Source organism: Clarias gariepinus, chromosome 16 (assembly GCF_024256425.1).
Source record: "Clarias gariepinus isolate MV-2021 ecotype Netherlands chromosome 16, CGAR_prim_01v2, whole genome shotgun sequence".
In the NCBI taxonomy this organism is placed as follows: domain Eukaryota; kingdom Metazoa; phylum Chordata; class Actinopteri; order Siluriformes; family Clariidae; genus Clarias; species Clarias gariepinus.
The window spans coordinates 9,731,079-9,751,707 of NC_071115.1; the positions used below are offsets into that span (position 1 = coordinate 9,731,079).

The following is a 20,629-nucleotide window of genomic DNA, read 5'->3' on the forward strand; positions in this document are numbered from 1 at the left end:
AATTGTTAAAAGCACTATACAAATTAATTTAATTTCGTGCTACTTGGTCTGAAGCCTTTCTTCTCACTGTCTGCGGGCCTGTATCTGCTTGGTGATAACATAAGGAAGTGAAGAAAAGTCAGGAAGGAAACAGCTTTGGGCTGAATCTTTGAACTTTCTCATACTATTCTACATCTCCTGCCTACATTAAGGCATTCGGCAGGCACCCTTATCCAAAGCATCCTAGATTGGAATTTCATTATACATGTGAGCAGTTGAGACTTGCCAAACAACTTGGCAGTCATGGGATATGAACCTGGGAACTTCTGAAACTTAGTCCAATGCCTTAAACACTGTGCCTTGACAGCAAGGGCTAACTGAGAAAAAAATACCTACAGATTTTGAGTAGGAATGTAAAGTTGCACTAATTAGTATTATAACATAAAAATAAATAAAATAATTAAGTTTTATAAGAAACAACATTTTTGGTTGACATTTAAATATAAAAAAATTCTACAAGATTTTGTAACACAATACTACCGCACTATTCTAACCCTGATCATTAGCATCATGAAGTGAGAACCTTCTAGAGCTTCTTGATGGACAGTCCACCCCATGTCTCACCTCATGTACAGTATTAGTTTAAGATAGGCTTAAATATTTGCAAACTGTTAGCAACGTTTACTTGCCTTACATGTTAACATTTAGATGGTTTATCTAGAGGAAAAATCTAAAGGAACAACAGTGAAAAGTAGCACAATAAATTCAAAGATGATGTTAACAGGTGCTTGCGTTATGTGAATGAGCATGCATTACACTGGATAGATGTCAATAGAAATTATATTAGAACAACAGGTGTGCCTGTTTTAAAAATTTCAAAGTTGCACAACAGTTCAGTTGTAAAAATATAAATAACATTATTCACTAGTCTTAGATCCTCTCATTAAAAGACGTTTATTGAAGTGTGTTAAAACTAAACTTTCTTTAAAGTAAAATAATTAAGTCTTATTTTAGTTTACGTGTATAATTTAATTATAAAATAAATTCATGAAGTTAGTGGTTCCAAAATAGCAATCATTATGTATACTAATCATTAGTCTGGCTTTAAGCATGCCAAGAATTAATATACTTACTGTAGCATACTCCTTTTTCAACTGGGAATTTAATGAGTCTTTAGCCCACTATAGATGTTGGGTAACCAGTCCATAAAATACAAATCAGAGAAAATGCATTTCCGTGTTGATGCATTAGTCTAATTATTAACTGTTAAGTTAATAATTAGCTGTATAGAAATTACTGCAAAAATAGTCCTACTTAAAATGCCAAAAAATTTGAAAGTTGGGTGTATTATGCTCAATGAAAACAATTATTTACTATATGTTAGACTGTGTTTAAAATTTGTGTTTTTTCATGTATAATAAACTGACTTTGACACTATTATAACTTTATCTACAATTAATAATAAAATAATTAGCATGTGAAGACATTTATTGAAAACAGCACAACAATGATAAAAATAGGAAAGCAATCTTTTCCCTTAGTTGTCGCTTGTTCCTGGTCAAATCTATTCAATTAAATTTTATTTATATAGCGCTTTTAACAGTGGTCATTGTCTCAAAGCAGCTTCACAAAAAATGAAAGAAAATTATTATTATTATTATTATTATTATTATTATTATTTTCAAAGAAAACATACTCAGCAAAAAAAGAAATGTCAGGACTGTGTATTTCAACAACATTGTTGTAAAAATCCAAATAACTTTACAGATCTTTATTGTAAAGGGTTTAAACAATGTTTTCCATGCATGTTCAATTAACCATAATCAATTAATGAACATGCACCTGTGGAATGGTCGTTAAGACCTTAACAGCTTACAGAAAGTAGGCATTTAAGGTCACAGTTCTAAAAACGCAGGAAACTAAAGAGACTTGTCTACCGACTGTGAAAAACACCCAAAGAAAGATGCCCAGGATCCCTGCTCATCTGCGTGAAAGGGAGGCATAAGGACTGCAGGGAGGCATGAGGACTGCTGATGTGGCTAGGGCAATAAATTGCCATGTCCGCACTGTAAGTTGCCTAAGACAGCGCTACAGGGAGACAGGAAGGACAGCTGATCATCCTCGCAGTGGAAGACTACGTGTAACAACACCTGCACAGGATCGGTACATCCGAATATCACACCTGCGTGACAGGTACAGGATGGCCACAACAACTGCCCGAGTCACACCAGGAACACACAGTCCCTCCATCAGTGCTCAGACTGTCCGCAATAGGCAGTCCATGAGGAGGAGATGCACTGCAGTACTTCAAGCAGCTGGTGGCCACACCAGATACTGACTGGTACTTTTGATTTTGAACAACTTATGGTGTTGACTCTTTTAGTGTTCATACAAATATTTACACATTAAGTTTACTGAAAGTAAAAACAGTTGAAAGTCAGAGGACATTTTTTTTTTGCGGAGTATATGTAGAGTTTCATTTAATATATTCAGAATCCATTCAATATATTCAGACATTTATTTAATATATATATAATATAATATATATGAAGTTTTCATTCAATTCTCTCAAATATTTTCCTAAAAGGCTTGCCATAATATACAGTATATATATATATATATATATAAATAAATAAGAGCAAAATAGCTTTATACTGGCTTTTACTGGTGCGATTTTGAAAATGTAAGCATGCTGGGTGATTAGGCTCACAGATCTAGGAATAATCATAAAAGGAGGGTCCTGGAAATTGATCGAGTGTGAAGTAGTATCATTTGTTACCCCTATTGCGGTCAAATGACCGGTACTCGGCGCTTCTAGTGTTAATGCTCTGACTGAGGGAAGGAGGTTTTTGCCCAATATGTCACAATACATGGCCATGTTCATCCCCAGTGCAGTTGTCCTGTCCCCTGTGCAGAAAAACACCCCCAGAGCATGATGCTTCAAGCCCCATGCTTTACTGTAGGTATGGTATTATTGGGATGATACTTATCATTCTTCTTCCTCCAAACACGGCGAATGGAGTTAAGACCAAAAAGTTCTACTTTGGTCCTATCTGACCACAGGACTTTCTCCCATGACTCCTCTGGATCATCAGGGTGGTCCCTGGCAAACTTCAGACAGGCCCGGACATGGGCTGACTTATGCAGGGGAACCTTCCGTGCGATGCAAGATTTTAAACCATGACGTCTTAGTGTATTACTGATGGTAGCCTTGGAAACGATGGTCCCAGCTCTCTTCACGGCATTGTCCAGCTCCTCCCGTGTAGTTCTGGGCTAATTTGTCACCATTCTTAGCATCATGTATCTACTTAGACTTCGGCTGATTGTGGGGTGCACAGGTGCCTTTATGACAGCTAAAGAAGTCAAACAGGTGCTACTAATTTAGATTCATGAACGTGTAGCTGGACTATTTAAAAGCAAAATAACTGGTCTTTGAGGGTCAGAAATCTGGCAGATAAGCAAGTGATCAAATACTTATTTGACACAGTAATTCACAAATAAATTGTTAAAAAAATCATACAATGTAATTTTCGGGTTTTTCTTTTTAGATTCTGTCTCTCACAGTGGAAACGCACCTTTGCTGAAAATTGTAGACATACAGCACACATATGCAGGAAAAAAGGCACACGATTTAAAAAGAAAAAACATACAATTAAACAGGAAAAGACTTACACATACACAGGCCAACCCTGTTAACTTACACTGGAAAAAAAACATAACAGATTTACAGGAAAAAAACATAAGCATACACAGAAAAAAACCATACACAGAAAAAAACATATGTACAGTGGAACTTTGGATTACGAGCATAATTCATTCCGGAAGTGGGCTCGTATTCCAAGACACTTGTGAACCAAATAGAATTTCCCCATACGAAATAATAAATAAATATAAAAAAAGAAATATATAAAAATAATTCACACAAAATATAAAGCAAAAATAAAAACAAATTAACCTGCACGTTTCCTTTTAAAAAAAAAAGTAAAAAAAAAATCCCGACAGATGTGTGTTTCCATTGTGTTTGTGTGTGTAAAGCTAAAGTAAGTATCCCCTGCCTTCTCGCCCTTCTCATCTTACACAGTTATGCCTCCTCCACTCTTTTCACTGGTATGTGTGTGTGTGTGTGTGTGTGTGTGTGAGGGGGGCATGGTGTCCAATGACATGCGCACACACAGACACAAAGAGCAGCCTGATACAGAGAGAGAAAATGGATTTTTAACCTCTCTATTGAGACTTGCTTTTGCTTTACAAGCGCGCTGTACATACATGCATACAGATAGAAAAATTAAATATGTTTTACGCACACAGACTTGGTCACAGTGTTATAGTAAACAGTACATGCATACACGAATGTTGATTTTACCAGTAAGCGACGCGCACTAAGACCCAGCAGGGTAGATGATTACCCACAATTCCGCAGCACAAACGAGAGAAAAACCGTTGGCTCAGTTGTGATCACGTGATGTTCGGCACCAAAACAAGAAGCGCATGCGTAATACATGATACTCGGTAGTTCAAGGCTCAAAATTTATTAAAAATCTTTGCTCGTCTTGCAGAACACTCGCAAACCGCATAACTTGCAATCCGAGGTTCCACTGTATAGACAAGAAAAAAACATATACTGTAGATATGCAGGAATAAACATATGTAAACACAGAAAAAGAGCAAACACATACACAGGAGAGATGCTTTGCTGTTCTGGGCCAACATAATAACATAATTATTAGGGATTTAAATAAATACATTAATAGAAATGGACTAAGACAAGGATTCAGGAGAAACAAAGTTGTGTACCTAACGTATATAAACTCATGACAAAAAAGAGAACAAACTTTTTGGGGCATTGGGATGTTTTAAACAATTTTCTGACCTGTTCAGATTTTTTGAGGTTTCCTTTTTTTATTTTCTTCTGGGTGTTAGAATGTGGTTGTTGCTACAATAAAGATTTGGTTTTGCTTTTTCTCAAACCAAAGTGTACATAGTGATTTGGAAGTTTTTTAAATAATTGGTTGAAAGTTAGGATCATCTACAGAAAGGCTTGAAAGTTTGCAATACTGATCATTATGTACTGTACATGTCATGCTTCTGGTACAAAGGGGTCGGACACAAACGCAGGTGCAATAACCAAGAGTATTTTTATTATTCTTCTACTAGAAACGAAAAGTCTTTTAAACAAAACTCAGAACGTCTTTGTCCTCCTTGGGAACAAAGATGTGGATTTTTCGACCCGCGACTTCGCTGTCGGTTCACTCCTGAGAAACATGTAAAGGACTCTTGGTATTAAGGGTTAACTCAGACAGATTCTTACACACAGAACGGTGGATGGACAGGGAGCTACGGGGTCGACTGGCTTAAATAGGGGAGCACATAAGGGAGTGGTGGCACAGGTGTTACAGTACAAAGCTAAAGATATTAAGGACACTGCTGTTGTGGAACACTATATCAGATGTTTATGTTCTACAGTCACATAGTGACCCTGGCTTGTTTTTAGGTGATGTCTAGAACACACTTAATGTACTAGAGCAAAAAAAAAACAATCACACATTTGGTTAATATATTGAAATACTAAGTTTATTTGAATCACATTGTTTCTGTTTAGTCATGATTAATAGTCATTGTTAACTTGACATTGACATGACATTTTCACCACAACTTTAATAGAACTAAAACTAATACTTGATTTGCAATGCCAGTCTTTATGGGCTGCTTATGTTAGGTTATATAGTTTACCTATTTTAACACACTACATACAAGGCCAGACTTTCAGCCAGGACAATAAAATTATTGCCCTATAAATGCCACATACCACCTGTCGAAATGGCTATGATGATGGCTCTCTGTACGTCATTTTTGTCACCTTATCACCCTTCCAATATTTTATAAACTTTCAACACAAAATATGAATAGAAAATTAAATAAAAGATTTTGGCAAACTCCTTCATGTTTATAACTTAATTTGTATATACATCCTTTTTAATTACAAGTGATATTTTTTAAAGTCAAAATTCACATGCTGATTGTTATTTTTAGGTTTAAAAAATTGTTTAAAATTGCTAAAATTGGCTTATATATTTATATTTACAAAAAATATTTTGTTCCTAGTGTGGAGAAACAAAATATTATGATAGGCCAAGAGAAAGATTAAAGTTATTCTCAGAAAGTAAAGACCAAGAGATTAAAAAAAACAAAAAAACACTACAGGCTGGCTAGCACAAGTGTAATGAGGAACAAGATTGTACATAGAGCAAGGAAGTGTAAGAAGATGGGTGGAAGAGTAAATAGAGAGAGAGAGAGAATTGAACAAAGAAAAAAGGTTAAATTATAGAGGGTGGATTTACACAAGCATATTTATTAACATAGCTAAGCAACAAACTGACAGAGTACAGTACACATATCAAATATGAAGGTTAATGTTTTAACACTGCTATGTTATGGCTTGTTCTTAGCCTCTGTAAGCAGCATGTTGCTTTGGCACTTTTTTACTTACAGGTGAGTGGCTGATCCTTCTTTTTCTTTTTTTCCCCGTTTTCTCTCTTTTTCTACTAGTAGGTAGAACTCAGCAGAAAAGATTAACAATCAAACAATTCTGTCTTCTTGACATGAATTTCAACTGATTTCCTAATAATTCTGAATGTGTGTTGTTTTAAAATTATTAAACTCATTTTATATATAGTATAGTAATATACTATGTATAATACATTTTGTGTATATTATTTACTATACATACAAAATTTACTATGTAGAATGCATTTTTGTGTGGGTTTTAAAATATGTGCATACTTATCTAAAGCTCAAATGGTAGACACTGGATAAAATGAAATTAGTGTACAGTAACAGGTGGCATTAGTTCTTAGTGACTTTTTCTAGTTTATCAGGAACTGCCATTCACATGTTGCTCAGACAGTAGGAATAGTCTGCCAAAATTAACCAACATCCCATAGTTTGTAACTCGTCACTTTCTTACAAAAACTCCATATTTCTTTGCAGTGATGGTCCTGTTCAGTCCCGATCAGTAACTGTGGTATGGGTCGGAGCTAGTCTGTGTGATCATGATGCATTTAGCATGTAACATGAAGTTATGAGTTAGTTTCTTTGGTAACTTTAGAGGTTTGCTCTTAGGAATTGAGTACCATTTTCAGATAAGCAAGAGCACTTCAGTTTAAGTCTGGAATGAAATTTATCAACACAATTTAATATGGGTTCCATGCTATTGCATTCATTAGAAATTAATTGATTTGATTTGAAGTAGTAAAAACATTTAATGTGGATGTATTTTAGTCAAGATGTATGTAAACATTTGTCCTCAACTGTAATAGTAGAAATTGTTATGAATCTTTTATGCACCCAGTAAGTATGCCTGCCTTTAAGTAAACACACATTTATAGTGTCACTACTAACTGAAAGCAAACAGTTAAATTCCATGGAGACTTTAAATTGCACTATTCCATGGAGACATTAAATTGATTTTATATATCTTCCCCAACTACTGTAGCTTGTGTCAATGGCAGTGAATAAAATGTAATTAAACAAAAGAAACAGGTGTTCAATAACATGAACAGAGACACTACTGCTTTTGTTCTATATTTCATTATTAGAAAGATTTAGTTTTTTTTTTTTCGCCCTCCTCACGGTGATGCAACTTCCAGAGGTCCACTTGATGTTCAACCAATTTCCTCAGGCAGAAGGTGAGAGTGGAACACAGTTAACAAACACTTGAAACTAGTACACATTATACAAACACATTTTAAATACCCATTTTTTGTTTATTTTAAATTCTCTAAAATTTGATAGCTAAGGAATGTGCATAAACTAAATGGAGAAATATTTCTTAATAGTTTATTAAATTTGAGAATTTTAAAAATGACTTGTTTTTTTATGACACACACAAGTATGTCATGTTTTGCATATGCTTACAGGCAAGTGCAAACAGTAAAAACTTATCTAACTTATATAAGCCACTCTGCAAGGTAACATTTAGTTTCATTTCTTATGTAAATGGAAAGTAAAATGTAACAGTTAGGAGAATAAAAATATAATAATAAAAAGCAACATAATAAATCATTACTTTGTTATATTGGTATATAATCATAATCTTAAGTTTACAAAAATAAGTCTATTTTGAGATAACCAAGACATTTACTTTATAAATTAATATTTCGACAACTGTGAAGTGTGGTAACATTTAATACAGATCAAATCTAAATGTAATGGAATATACAGGTTGGGTGAAATTTAACTAAGCCAAATCTAATGACTATAGTATCACTGGAGCATCCTATTTTGCTCTTACTATGCATGCGTGGTTAGACCAGCATTTTCCAGGACATTGGCTGGGACGACAAGGACCTTATGAATGGCCTTCAAGAAGTCCAGTATGTCATGTTTTGCATATGCTTACAGGCAAGTGCAAACAGTAAAAACTTATCTAACTTATATAACGTATACCTCAAAGCCACTCTGCAAGGTAACATTTACTTTCATTTCTTATGTAAATAGAAAGTAAGGAATAGATGATGGAATTGCAAACATTTGTAACAGTGTAAAAAAATGTAACAGTTAGGAGAATAAAAATAAAATAATTAAAAAACAACATAATAAATCATTACTTTGTTATATTGGTATATAATCATAATCTTAAGTTTACAAAAATAAGTCTATTTTAAGATAACCAAGACTTTTACATTATAAATTAATATTTTGACAATTGTGAAGTGTGGTAACATTCAATACAGATCAAATCTAAATGTAATGTAATATACTGGTTGGGTGAAATTTAACTAAGTCAAATCTAATGACTATAGAACTTGTAGTATCACTGGAGCATCCTATTTTGCTCTTACTATGCATGCGTGGTTAGACCACCATCCTGTGGGGCTATGTAAAGGAGGAGGTATACAAAACAAGGCCTTGCACACTGGAAGACTTAGCAATAACCAAAACAACCGTGCCTACATTGAAATGTAAAGATTTGCTTTCATTTTCCTATGTAGTAAAGTACATGTACAATTTGTTTTGACAAATCTCTATTAGAAATATGGACTTCATTATGAATTTTAATGCCTACTTTCCACACAACCTGTAAAAGATAAAATTACCCTCATTTTAGCACACCACATATGTATGCTTTGCACTTAATACTACCCCTTTCTCAGAGTCTTTAATCTATAGTCTTAGGATACCTTCAATTGATTCTCTGTCTCCTTACAGTGATGAAGCTGCCATCTATCTATCAAAACTTAAACAAAATCCTGTAAACAGCAAGTGAGAATGCCGCACTGTTCACAGAAACATTACACAAGCTGATATTTTACAGAAAGATAAAGATCAAGCAAGCTAAAGCTTGTCACTGCTTATTGTTTGTTTGTGTGTGTGTTCCAGGGACCGTGGCATTATTGACAAACTATTAGCAAATTACAGTCAAACGTGGGTAAAGCAGGACAAGAACTTTATATCATTCAGGTAACAAAAACACAGAACACATCATATAGCAACACAACAAGAATGATAAACCTATGTGTGAATGTGTGGCAAACAGGTGTGTAGAAAGTCAACTTAAAGACAAATAAAGGAAGGTGCAAAGAATTGTCCAAAACACACACAAGAATCTGGGTGGAGCAGTTCTTTTGAAAATGTTGTCTACTGCTGAAAAATATCTAAAGACTGATCAGCACAAAATAGATACACTAGTTTAGTCTAACTCAGTAAACTGTTCTCATCATGCAAATATAAGTAAAATGCATACGCAATCTCAGAGCATATAGCCATTAACTTATTGCTTTTACCATTAGTATACAACGTACTGTATAAAGTGAGCTTTGGTGATCTGGTCGTTAAGTTTTCCCCCCAAAAAAAAAATCATGAAGCAACCAGTTCACTCCAGCGCTTTTTCAGTTAGAATCCACTTCCCACTAATGATGAAAAGGAGATTTCATTTTGAAAGTATATAATATATATAAAAATATAGTTATTTTCTTCTTTTGCATATGCTGTGTTTGTTTGGGGCCCATCGTCAAGTTAAGAACAACAGAACAATGGATAATCCATCATAAGACATACAAAAATAACCCATTAACTCCATACTGTTACAGTACATGACAAATGACACTTTGTCTTTTTACATTATTGAAATGGAATAGGTGCTTTTATAAGTAATAATTAAAAATTGTACTGTTCTAGTATATCAATCATTGTCAGTACAAAATAGGATAAATAAACTGGTAGTTTTTCAAAAACACTAAACTAAGTTTTAATACTGTATGCCAGTTTAATATTTTAGTAAATTACCAAAGTATAATTATGTAAGATTTTTCCACTCCTCATTTTAAATAATTAATTACCAATTATTGCATTTTCTCCAGGTCATTGCTTGGCAGCAGCTGCAATGCTATTTCCAATGCAGTGGTTACACAGGACAACTCACCTGTTGGGACAAACATTACATTTGATGGGGAACAAAAAAGGATAATGGTGGTGACACCAGACCTGTTCAATTTATTTCCCAAGGTATAGTATTATTGTAATATGTTATACACTTAAATTACAGTATATAATTGTAGAATGTGTGAATGTGTGAATCTGTGTTTAGGAAAACCCATTCAAAGGAGCACCGTGGCAGTCATGTGCTGTGGTGGGCAATGGAGGCATCTTAGCCAACAGCAGCTGTGGAAAACAAATCAACTCTGCTACTTATGTTATCAGGTCTGATGCTGTTTATTTTATTCAATAAAGGAAGACACAATGTTTTAATATTTTAGTAAATGTACAGACAGTACACGGGCAGTAAGAGAAGAAATTTTTAATTGTTATTCAATGACCTTACGTTATATCTGCTATAAACATTGCTTCCTTCACCAGCTTCTGCTTCAGTCCGGAAGACTCCTGAAATAAAACTTACTGGTTGTTACACAAGTGTTGAAATTGAAAAATCCTTTTATAAATGATAAATAAATATCTTCTTATTGGATGCTTCACCATCTCCAGTGTGAATGCAGATCAATTCCTGCTCTCTGTTTCACCCAAAAGAGGATGGGTTCCCTGTTGAGTCTGGTTCCTCTCAAGGTTTCTTCCTACTACCATCTCAGGGAGTTTTTCCTTGCCACTGCCGCCTTCGGCTTGCTCACAGGGACTATAACTATATGTTATATTTAGAGAAAAACTAGCAAAACTGCAAAATCATAATGGTGTGGAGCAGTGCTGTTATGCCAGGGGTGTACAGCCAAAAGGCAGTAAGAGCAGAAATTTAATATTTTTTATTCAATTACCTTACGTTATAACATCACTTACGTTATATCAACTATAAACATTCTTTCCTTCACCAGCTTGTGCTTTAATTCTAAAGACTCTTGTAAGAAAACTTACTGGTTGTTACACAAGTGCTAACACTTGAAAATCCTTCTATAAATGATAAATGAATATTCTCTTTTTGGAAGCTTTACCATGCAGTGGGGCAAAAAAAGTGCAAGTTCTCCCACTCAAAAAGATGAAAAAGGCATCAAAGGTATACTCAACTATGAGATACAAAATAATAAAATCACATTGTAGGATTTTTAAAGAATTTATTTGGTGCTCAGCAAATTATGGTGGAAAATAAGTATTTGGTCAATGACAAAATTTCATCTCAATACTTTGTTTTATACCCTTTGCCTTCACAAGATTTTCACACACTGTTGATGGTATTTTGGCCATTCCTCCATGCAGATCTCCACTAGAGCAGTGATGTTTTGGGGCTGGCGCTGGGCAACACAGACTTTCAACTCCATCCAAAGATTTTCTATGGGGTTGAGATCTGCAGACTGGCTAGGCCACTCCATACATAACCCCCCTTCATTCTTTCCTTTCCTTTTTGCTGGTCCCTTTGCAAAAAAAAAAAAACAGCTCCAAAGCATGATGTTTCCACCCCCATGCTTCACAGTAGGTATGGTGTTCTTTGGATGCAACTCAGCATTCTTTCTCCTCCAAACACAACAAGTAGAGGGTTTAATCAAAAAGTTCTATTTTGGTTTTATCTGATTATATGACATCCTCCCAATCCTTTTTTGGATCATCCAAATGCTCTCTAGCAAACTTCAGACCGCCCTGGACATGTCTAGTGGAATCTTGGATTACGAGCATAATTCATTCCGGAAGTGGGCTCGTATTCCAAAACACTTCTTTTTTTGTCTTTCGGCTGTTCCCTTTCAGGGGTTGCCACATCGAATCATCTGCCTTCATCTAACCCTGTCCTCTGCATCCTCTTCTCTAACACCAACTACATTCATGTCCTCTCTCACTGCATTCATAAATCTCCTCTTTGGTCTTCCTCTAGACCTCCTGCCTGGCAGTTCAAACCTCAGCATCCTTATATATATTCCGATATATTCACCATCTCTCCTCTGAACATGTCCAAACCACCTCAATCTGGCCTCTCTAATTTTATCTCCAAAACATCTAACATGGGTTGTCCCTCTGATGAACTCATTCTTGATCCTATCCATCCTTGTCACTCCCAAGGAAAACCTCAACATCTTCAGCTCTGCTACCTCCAACTCTGCCTCCTGTCTTTTCTTCAGTGCCACTGTCTCTAAGATGTAGAGCATCGCTGGTCTCACCACTGTCCTGTACACCTTTCCTTTCATTCTCGCTGATACTCTTTTATCGCACAACACACCTGAAACTTTTCTCCACCTATTCCAACCTGCCTGTACCCGCCTCTTCACCTCCTTTCCACACTCGCCGTTGTTCTGGACTGTTGACCCTAAGTACTTAAAGTCCTGCACCTTCTTTACCTCTGCTCCCTGTATCCTCACCGATTCTCTTGGGTTCCTCTTATTCACACACATGTATTTCGTCTTACTGCGGCTAACCTTCATTCCTCTGCTTTCCAGAGCGTACCTCCACCTCTCCAAATTTTCTTCCACCTGTTTCCTGCTCTTGCTACAAAGCACAATGTCATCTGCAAACATCATAGTCCATGGAGACTCCTGTCTAACCTCATTTGTCATCCTGTCCATCACCAAAGAAAACAAAAAGGGGCTTAGAGCCGATCCTTGATGCAGACCCACCTCCACCTTGAACTCTTCTGTCACACCTACAGCACATCTCACCACTGTCTTACAGCTCTTATACGGTACATGTCCTGCACCACTCTAACATACTTCTCTGCCACTCCAGACTTCCTCATACAACACCCCAGCTTCTTTCTCGGCATGCCGTCGTACGCCTTCTCTAAATCTACAAAGACACAATGCAACTCTGTATTACCTTCTCTGTACTTCTCCACCAGCATCCTCAAAGCAAATACTGCATCTGATGTACTCATTCTAGGCATTATACCATATTGCTGCTCACAAATGCTCACCTCTGCCTTTAACCTAGCTTCCACTACTCTTTCTCACAACTTCATTGTATGGCTCATTAGCTTTATGCCTCTGTAATTGCCACAGCTCTGCACATCTACCTTGTTCTTAAAAATCAGCAACAATACACTTCTCCTCCATTCTTCTGGAATCCTCTCCAAAATCTTGTTAAACAAACTAGTTAGCAACTCTACTGCAACCTCTACTAAGGACTTCCATACCTTCACAGGTATGTCATCAGGACCAACAGCCTTTCCACTCTTCATCCTCTTCAACGCCCTTCTTACCTCACTTTTACTAATATTTGCTACTTCCTGCTCCACAACCCTCCCCTCTTCTACTCTTTGTTCTCTTTCCTTTTCCTCATTCATCAACTCCTTAAAGTACTCCTTCCATCTTCCCATTACCCACCTGCCATCTGTCAGTACATTTCCAGCTCTATCTTTAATCACTCTAACCTGCTGCACATCCTTCGAATCTCTATCTTTTTGCCTCGCCAACCTGTACAGCTCCACCTCACCCTCCTCACTATCCAATCTAGTTGCTTATGACCAACAGTGCCAATTTAAATCTCTCCCACAGTCTCATTGTATTTCACTTCTTTTTTGTTTTTCAGGTGCAATCTTCCTCCAGTAAGCAATGGACATGAGAAAGACACAGGAACTAAAACAAACCTTGTTACAGCCAACCCTACCCTCCTCTTTAGAAGGTGACTCTAGGTTGTAAATGCAGTTGTACGTGTGTGTTTGTGGTAGATTCTTTATTTGCATCATTCTCCTGGTATTTATTACTTTGATTTTAAGTTTTAAAAATGCTATTTATCTCTTAACCTCTTATAAACCAATAATCCGTTGATGGAGTATTTTTATTTATAGAAAACTCCAGTATTATTGCTGTCAATCTTCCAGCAGCTCCAATCTGAGGTGCTTTTCTTCTTTCAAAGAAAATCTGTAAAACAGAACTCCAAGAAGTCCAAGAGCAGTTAAAGAAAATATAAACAGACAGAACACAGTATTGTTTTTTCAGGAATGTACAATCACACACAGTTCACTTTCTTCGCCACCCAATATAATTTTTCCTAGGATCTTTGTGGGGGAAGGGAGCAAGTTTTTTTTGTCCCTAACTCCTTAAGAATACCTCCTATAAGTCCACCTGTTGGTGAAACACTGGGGAATGTGCTTGTGAGTGGTTGAGATAGCTCAGACTTTATGACTCTATCTGCTCGACAAAATCCCATGAATTTTCACTAACGTACTGCAGCCTACTATGGAACGGTCACCTCTTAGCACATTATACAGCCCTTCAGCCGTATTCATGTGATTTAAATTTTTGTAGCACAAGGGGCCTCCTAGCAGGAATACACACACATCCTTTACACACACACACACACACACACACACACTACAGACATTACATTCCATAAACATTGTACACACACACACACACACACACACACACACGCATATATCGTACACAAACATACACACAGATATACACAAATACACACACACACACACACACACACACTACTCATACACATACATATTTAATACATACACACATATTACAGACACACATGCACTACACCCACACACAAATACTACAGATGCATACTACACGCACACATGACACACACATACACTATACACACACAAACAATACACATCATATACAGTACACACACAACCTTCAGACACACACTACACACACACACTTTACATATTCTTTACATACACAGCACACACAAACACAAACTGCACACAAACAAAGGCACACCCAACCATTTATGCCACACATACAGTAGAAAGCCTACACACACACACACACACACACACACAAACAATACACAGCCTACACACATCCTACACAAACCATGACCGGCCCAAGCACCTGCGCCATTTCAGACGCCATCAAGCGATCACTAGCAATGATGCATAGAATGACACGCGCCTTAAACTTAGGACGATGCCGTAAACTTATACAATATTTTGTGACATTAGCGTCCAGGGCATTTTAGGGGTCCTAGCCTCCTCAAGAGGCATGCAGGTGGTGGCGATGGCACTGGTGCTTAGGTGCAAAATGAAATAGAAGTTAAAGATGTTACTGATCATGCAGGACTGTACAGTATTTGAGACTCCATCTCGATATTCAACCCAAAAACACTATTTGGAGATTAAATACTAGTTTTCTAAATAACCACCAATGTAAAGAATACATTAAAAAGGAAATTAAGGACTACATTGAGTTTAATAATAATGAGGATATGTCACCATGTGTTATATGGGACGCTGCCAAAGCAGTGTTGACAGGAAAGTTCTTAATGTAGGCGTTGAGGGAAAAAAAGAAAAACAGATGTTAATGAATGTATTAACAAATTAATTAAAGATACTGGAACAGAAACATATTAAATTAAATAATCCTGAATTACTAGATAAAATAACTATTATGAGAGCGGTCTCAGAGCTAAAAGAATGTTAGCTTGGAGACAACAAACAGAAAACAACAAACAGAAAGGTCAAATTTTAAAATCAGGGATCCTGAAACCAATGTAATGTGTTATAAACTGGAAGAAATATCACAATCTTTTGAAAAATTATTATAAGAAACTATCCTGTCAGCCAGAAGCAGCTGATCCCACAATTATAAAAAGTTTTTTTGGAATCTCTAGATTTACCATCAGTAGGAGTGAAACAAAACAAATTGGTAACACAAGAAATTACAGAAGCAGAAATTAATAGTGCAATATCAAACTTAAAAACAAACAAAGTACCGTGTGGGGATGGATACCCAGCAGAGTGGTATAAAACCTTTAAGGAATTGGATTAAATCCCATGCAGAATGCAGCTCATACAGACCTATTTCAGTTTTAAATATAGATTACAAAATATACGCATCAATAATAGCAAAAAGATTAGAAAATATAGTTTCTGAAAAAAGTGACACTGACCAAACAGGATTTTTTAAAAATAGGCAGACACATGATAATGTAAGACGTGCTTTATTTTTACTTGAGAACATGAGAAAAAATAATTACAAATCTTCGGCAATTAGACCTTGATGCTGAAAAAGCTTTCGATACAGTGCAATTGAAGTATTTGTACTTGGTACTGGAACACTTCGGCTTTAATAAAGAAGTTATAGGAAGTCTTAAACCACTAAAAAATTCACCAACAGCCCAGATCAAAATAAATGGGAACGCCCACAGGTCAGTTACACTGGAGCAGGGATGTCGTCAGGGATGCCCCTTAAGTCCCACGCTTTTTGCTCTATTCATAGAGCCATTAGCCCAGGCTATCAGAGAACATACGGAAATCCTAGGCATCCCAATGGGAAAAACAGAACATAAAATATGTCTGTACAGTATGCGGATGACGTTCTTGTGACTATTTCCGACCCAGATTCTAGTTTACCTAAATCTATGTCTTGTCTTGAAAATTTGGCTGGTACTTGGGATATAAACAAAATTTACACAAAACTCAATGCCTTTCTTTTAATTATTTACCACAGGAAAACAAACGTAATAAATATAATTTTAAGTGGAAAGCAAAATATTAAATGTTGTTGGTCTTTTGGCTGCTCGCAGCAAGGGGTCGCCACAGCGGAATATCCAGTCCGCACAACAACTTGGCACATGTTTTACACCGGATGGCCTTACTGACGCAACCCTTCCATTTTATCCGGGCTTGGGACCAGCACTGCAGTCCAGTGACTGGGGGGTTTGGGCACTGGCTGGGAATTGAACTCGGGCCCTCCGCATGGCAGGCAAAACACCTACCACTGAGCCATTAAATTCCTTGGGATTATTATATTAAAGAATTTGACTAAAATGTATACAGCTAATTTTGGCCATATGACAAAGGAAATAAAAGCAGACCTGGATAGTTGGACACCCCTAACTTTAAGTTTATACAGTATAACCAAATAGAAATTATAAGGATGAACGTTCTACCATGACTGCTGTTTCTTTTCCAATCCCTACCTTTAAAAATACCACAAAAAAAAAAAAAAATTAATGATTGGAATCAAATGATAGCGAGATTTATATAGAAAATCTGAAACCCAGAGTGAGACTTAAAACACTACAATCAACAAAGTAAATGGGAGGACTGGCTCTTCCATGTTTGGAGGACTATTATAAAGCAGCAGAACTAAAACATCTAATCAGCTGGTGTATTGATGATTATGATGCAAAATGGAAAAAAAATAGAATTTAATCAATTGGACTTTCCTCTTCCTTGTTTATTAGGGGATAAAAGTACTTTGACTATGCACTCCAACAAACAAAGCACTGGGACATTGGTTCCCTTTTAATATTTGGTTTAAAGAGTGCAAAACCCTAAAGTTGGAGAGACATACACAGCTGTTAAGATGGGTGGCCTATGATAGAGACTTTAAACCCTCTCAGATTGATGCACGGTTTAAGCAATGGATTTGGAATAGTATTACTTCATACTGTACAATCTCAACTTAGACAGTTTTAGATAGCTTTCAAAATCTTATTGATAACTATAACTTAGATAAACAGGATTTCTATAGATATTTACAGCTTAGAACTCACTTTAATAAAAACATAAAAAATAAGGAGTCTCATTAACATTTTTGTTGCTGCTTATATAGTATTTATAAGAAACCAGTATCAAGAACATATGCATGCATACAATCTGCCAAGTCTCTCTCTACCTTATATGTTAAAGTGAAATAGGAGAAGGAGGCGAATATATCTCTGTCAGAGGAAGATTGCCAACATATTACCTCCAGTTTTGGTCAATGGAGAGAATTCTCATGGAAAAATATGATTAGATTCTTTATTACTCCAAAAAGGATATACTCACAAAATGGTAGCTTGGATTCTGCACGTTGCTGGAGACGATGTAACAACTCGTCAACAACTATGGCTGATTATCCTATAATTATCATATATTCTGGAGGGACTGTGTGTTCCTGGTGTGACTCGGGCAGTTGTTGTGGCCATCCTGTACCTGTCATGCAGGTGTGATATTCGGATGTACTGATACTGTGTAGGTGTTGTTACACGTAGTCTTCCACTGTGAGGATGATCAGCTGTCCTTTCTGTCTCCCTGTGTCTTGGGTGTCTCACAGTGCAGACATGACAATTTATTGCCCTAGCCACATCAGCAATCCTCATGCCTCCCTGCAGCATGCGAATAAAAATTAAAGTTTTTTTAAAAAAAGAAACACCGCATTAAACCAACATAAAACATCATAATTTTCCATCTAATCCTTTGCAGGTACCAATCGCTAACTGAGCGCCGACGATCGTTTGTGGAGGACGTGCAGTTGTATGGAAACGCATTAATCTTCCTGCCTGCTTTCTCATTTGGGATGAACACAGCTGTGTCCCTGCGTGCCCTCTACTCACTGGAAGACCACAGTAGCAGCGGCCCACGTGTTGTCTTTTTTAACCCAAGTTACCTGAAAAGTCTGGCCCACTTTTGGCGTGGCCAGGGACTTCGTGAAGTACGCCTCAGCACAGGTATCATGATGGCCAGCTTGGCACTAGAGCTCTGCAATATTGTTCATTTGTACGGCTTCTGGCCCTTTGAATCACACCCATACACCTACCAGCAGCTCAGCAACCATTATTATGATAACCAACCAGTACACAAAGGAATGCATTCGATGCCAGCTGAGTTTGAAGCCTTGTTGAACCTCCATAACAAGGGCGTGATCCATCTGCACCTAGGGGAGTGCACAAATTAAACTACACTTTATGGCCAAAAGGTGGTGGACATTTGACATCTATATGTTTTTTTTTATTTTTTTACATTCTATGTTTGTCGTTATTTAGTGAGATCAGGCACTGATTTAAGGTGTGGAGGCCTGGGGTGCAGCCAGTCTTGAAGGTTCTGTGAGAGGAAACTTTTAAAGCTAAAGCATACAAAGACATCTTGTATCATTTTGTGCTTCCAACTTTGTGGCAATAGTTTCACAAAGCACACATATGGGTTTAATAGTCATGTGTCTACAAATTTTGAGCCATATTGTATATGCGGAGGAGCTACTTTTAAACTGTACCATAAGCTCATGTAGTGTATTATTCAGCGGGTAAATAGATGGCATTATCTATCAGAGTTAGATGTGTTCCAAAAAATTGATTGTACAATTTTGTTATTCCTAAATTGTTAAAAGTTTGTTTTATCCTTCTTTTTCTTTTTCTTCTTATTATTATTGTACAACATTTTTCAACTTCAAAGATGTCCTGTGTAACCTACTGGCAAACTTTCTGTCTTTGGCTGAAGTTACTGTAACTAAATTTTTAAAACAAATGACAAAACAAACTAACAAACAATCAACAATGTTTTTGTATTACAGACTTTACATTAGAGAAAATGTTCAGGAAAATTATCCAATGAGAATAATATACTGCTACATTACGCAGCAGTATATTATAATTATTGTCCTTTAAGATGTTTTATCAATTATTATACACAAAAGCTTCAGAGTGGCACAACACAACATCATTTCCCCTATCATTCATGGATTGTGAGTTAATAAATAATAATTATAATATAAATATAATATATCATTATATAATAAACTGTGATATAAAATGAACTGTTCTTGTTCAAGTGTATATTATTATTTGAGCTGAAATCTTCAGTAGAAAACCATATATATTTTTTTATGAACATAAAAAAAATTAACGAACATATCTTAGACTCAAATATTAGAATTCTCAAATTGTGAGGATATTTGAAAATGTAGAATAATTCTAATCCATCCTAAACCATACAGTATGTTGTCAGATTATATGTCATTAAGTTGTCAAGTTAATGCAGTTTAGTCAAATTTATTTTGCACTGCATCAATTTAAATTCGACTCTCCATCGAATGTATCAAACATTATATCTAGGTAGCGATGTGTAAATAAAAATTTACCAAATGTAATTATTCAGTAAAGAAAAACACTATTTGTAAACCTTATTTCACTTAAATAAGAAATCAAATACTGTGAAAGACCACTAAATACCAATATTGAACTTAGTCCAATAGTATTTATTAATTCAAAAATTGGGATGTCCCTGTCAACAATATGTTTGGAGTCCTAATTCTTAGGAAAGAGAAAACCAAATGCATATCAACATACACTTGGCTAAAGAAAAAAAAAAAAAAAAAAGAATTCATTAATTTAAATGTACTCTGCACCTGAAACTTACCTCTAAGTAATGTCCATTACCCACAGGTTGGCATCAAGTACACATGGTAAATCTTCAGCAAGCTCAAGGTATGGTCCGTAATTGTTTGGAACTTCTAACATACAACCACATGAGTGTGCCTGGGGGCATAAGTGTGTA

General features: G+C 36.1%; 1 protein-coding gene across 1 annotated transcript; it reads left to right on the forward strand.

Moving 5' to 3' along the window:
- Window positions 1-6,380: 6,380 nt before the first annotated feature.
- Window positions 6,381-19,815, forward strand: LOC128544052 (alpha-2,8-sialyltransferase 8F-like). The gene is made up of 8 exons (XM_053513997.1): window positions 6,381-6,468; window positions 7,626-7,664; window positions 9,187-9,240; window positions 9,358-9,438; window positions 10,338-10,482; window positions 10,565-10,677; window positions 13,930-14,022; window positions 18,563-19,815. The coding sequence occupies exons 1-8, from the start codon at window positions 6,440-6,442 to the stop codon at window positions 19,032-19,034; spliced, it is 1,026 nt and encodes a 341-aa protein (XP_053369972.1). The 5' UTR covers window positions 6,381-6,439; the 3' UTR covers window positions 19,035-19,815.
- The last annotated feature ends 814 nt before the right edge of the window (window positions 19,816-20,629 follow it).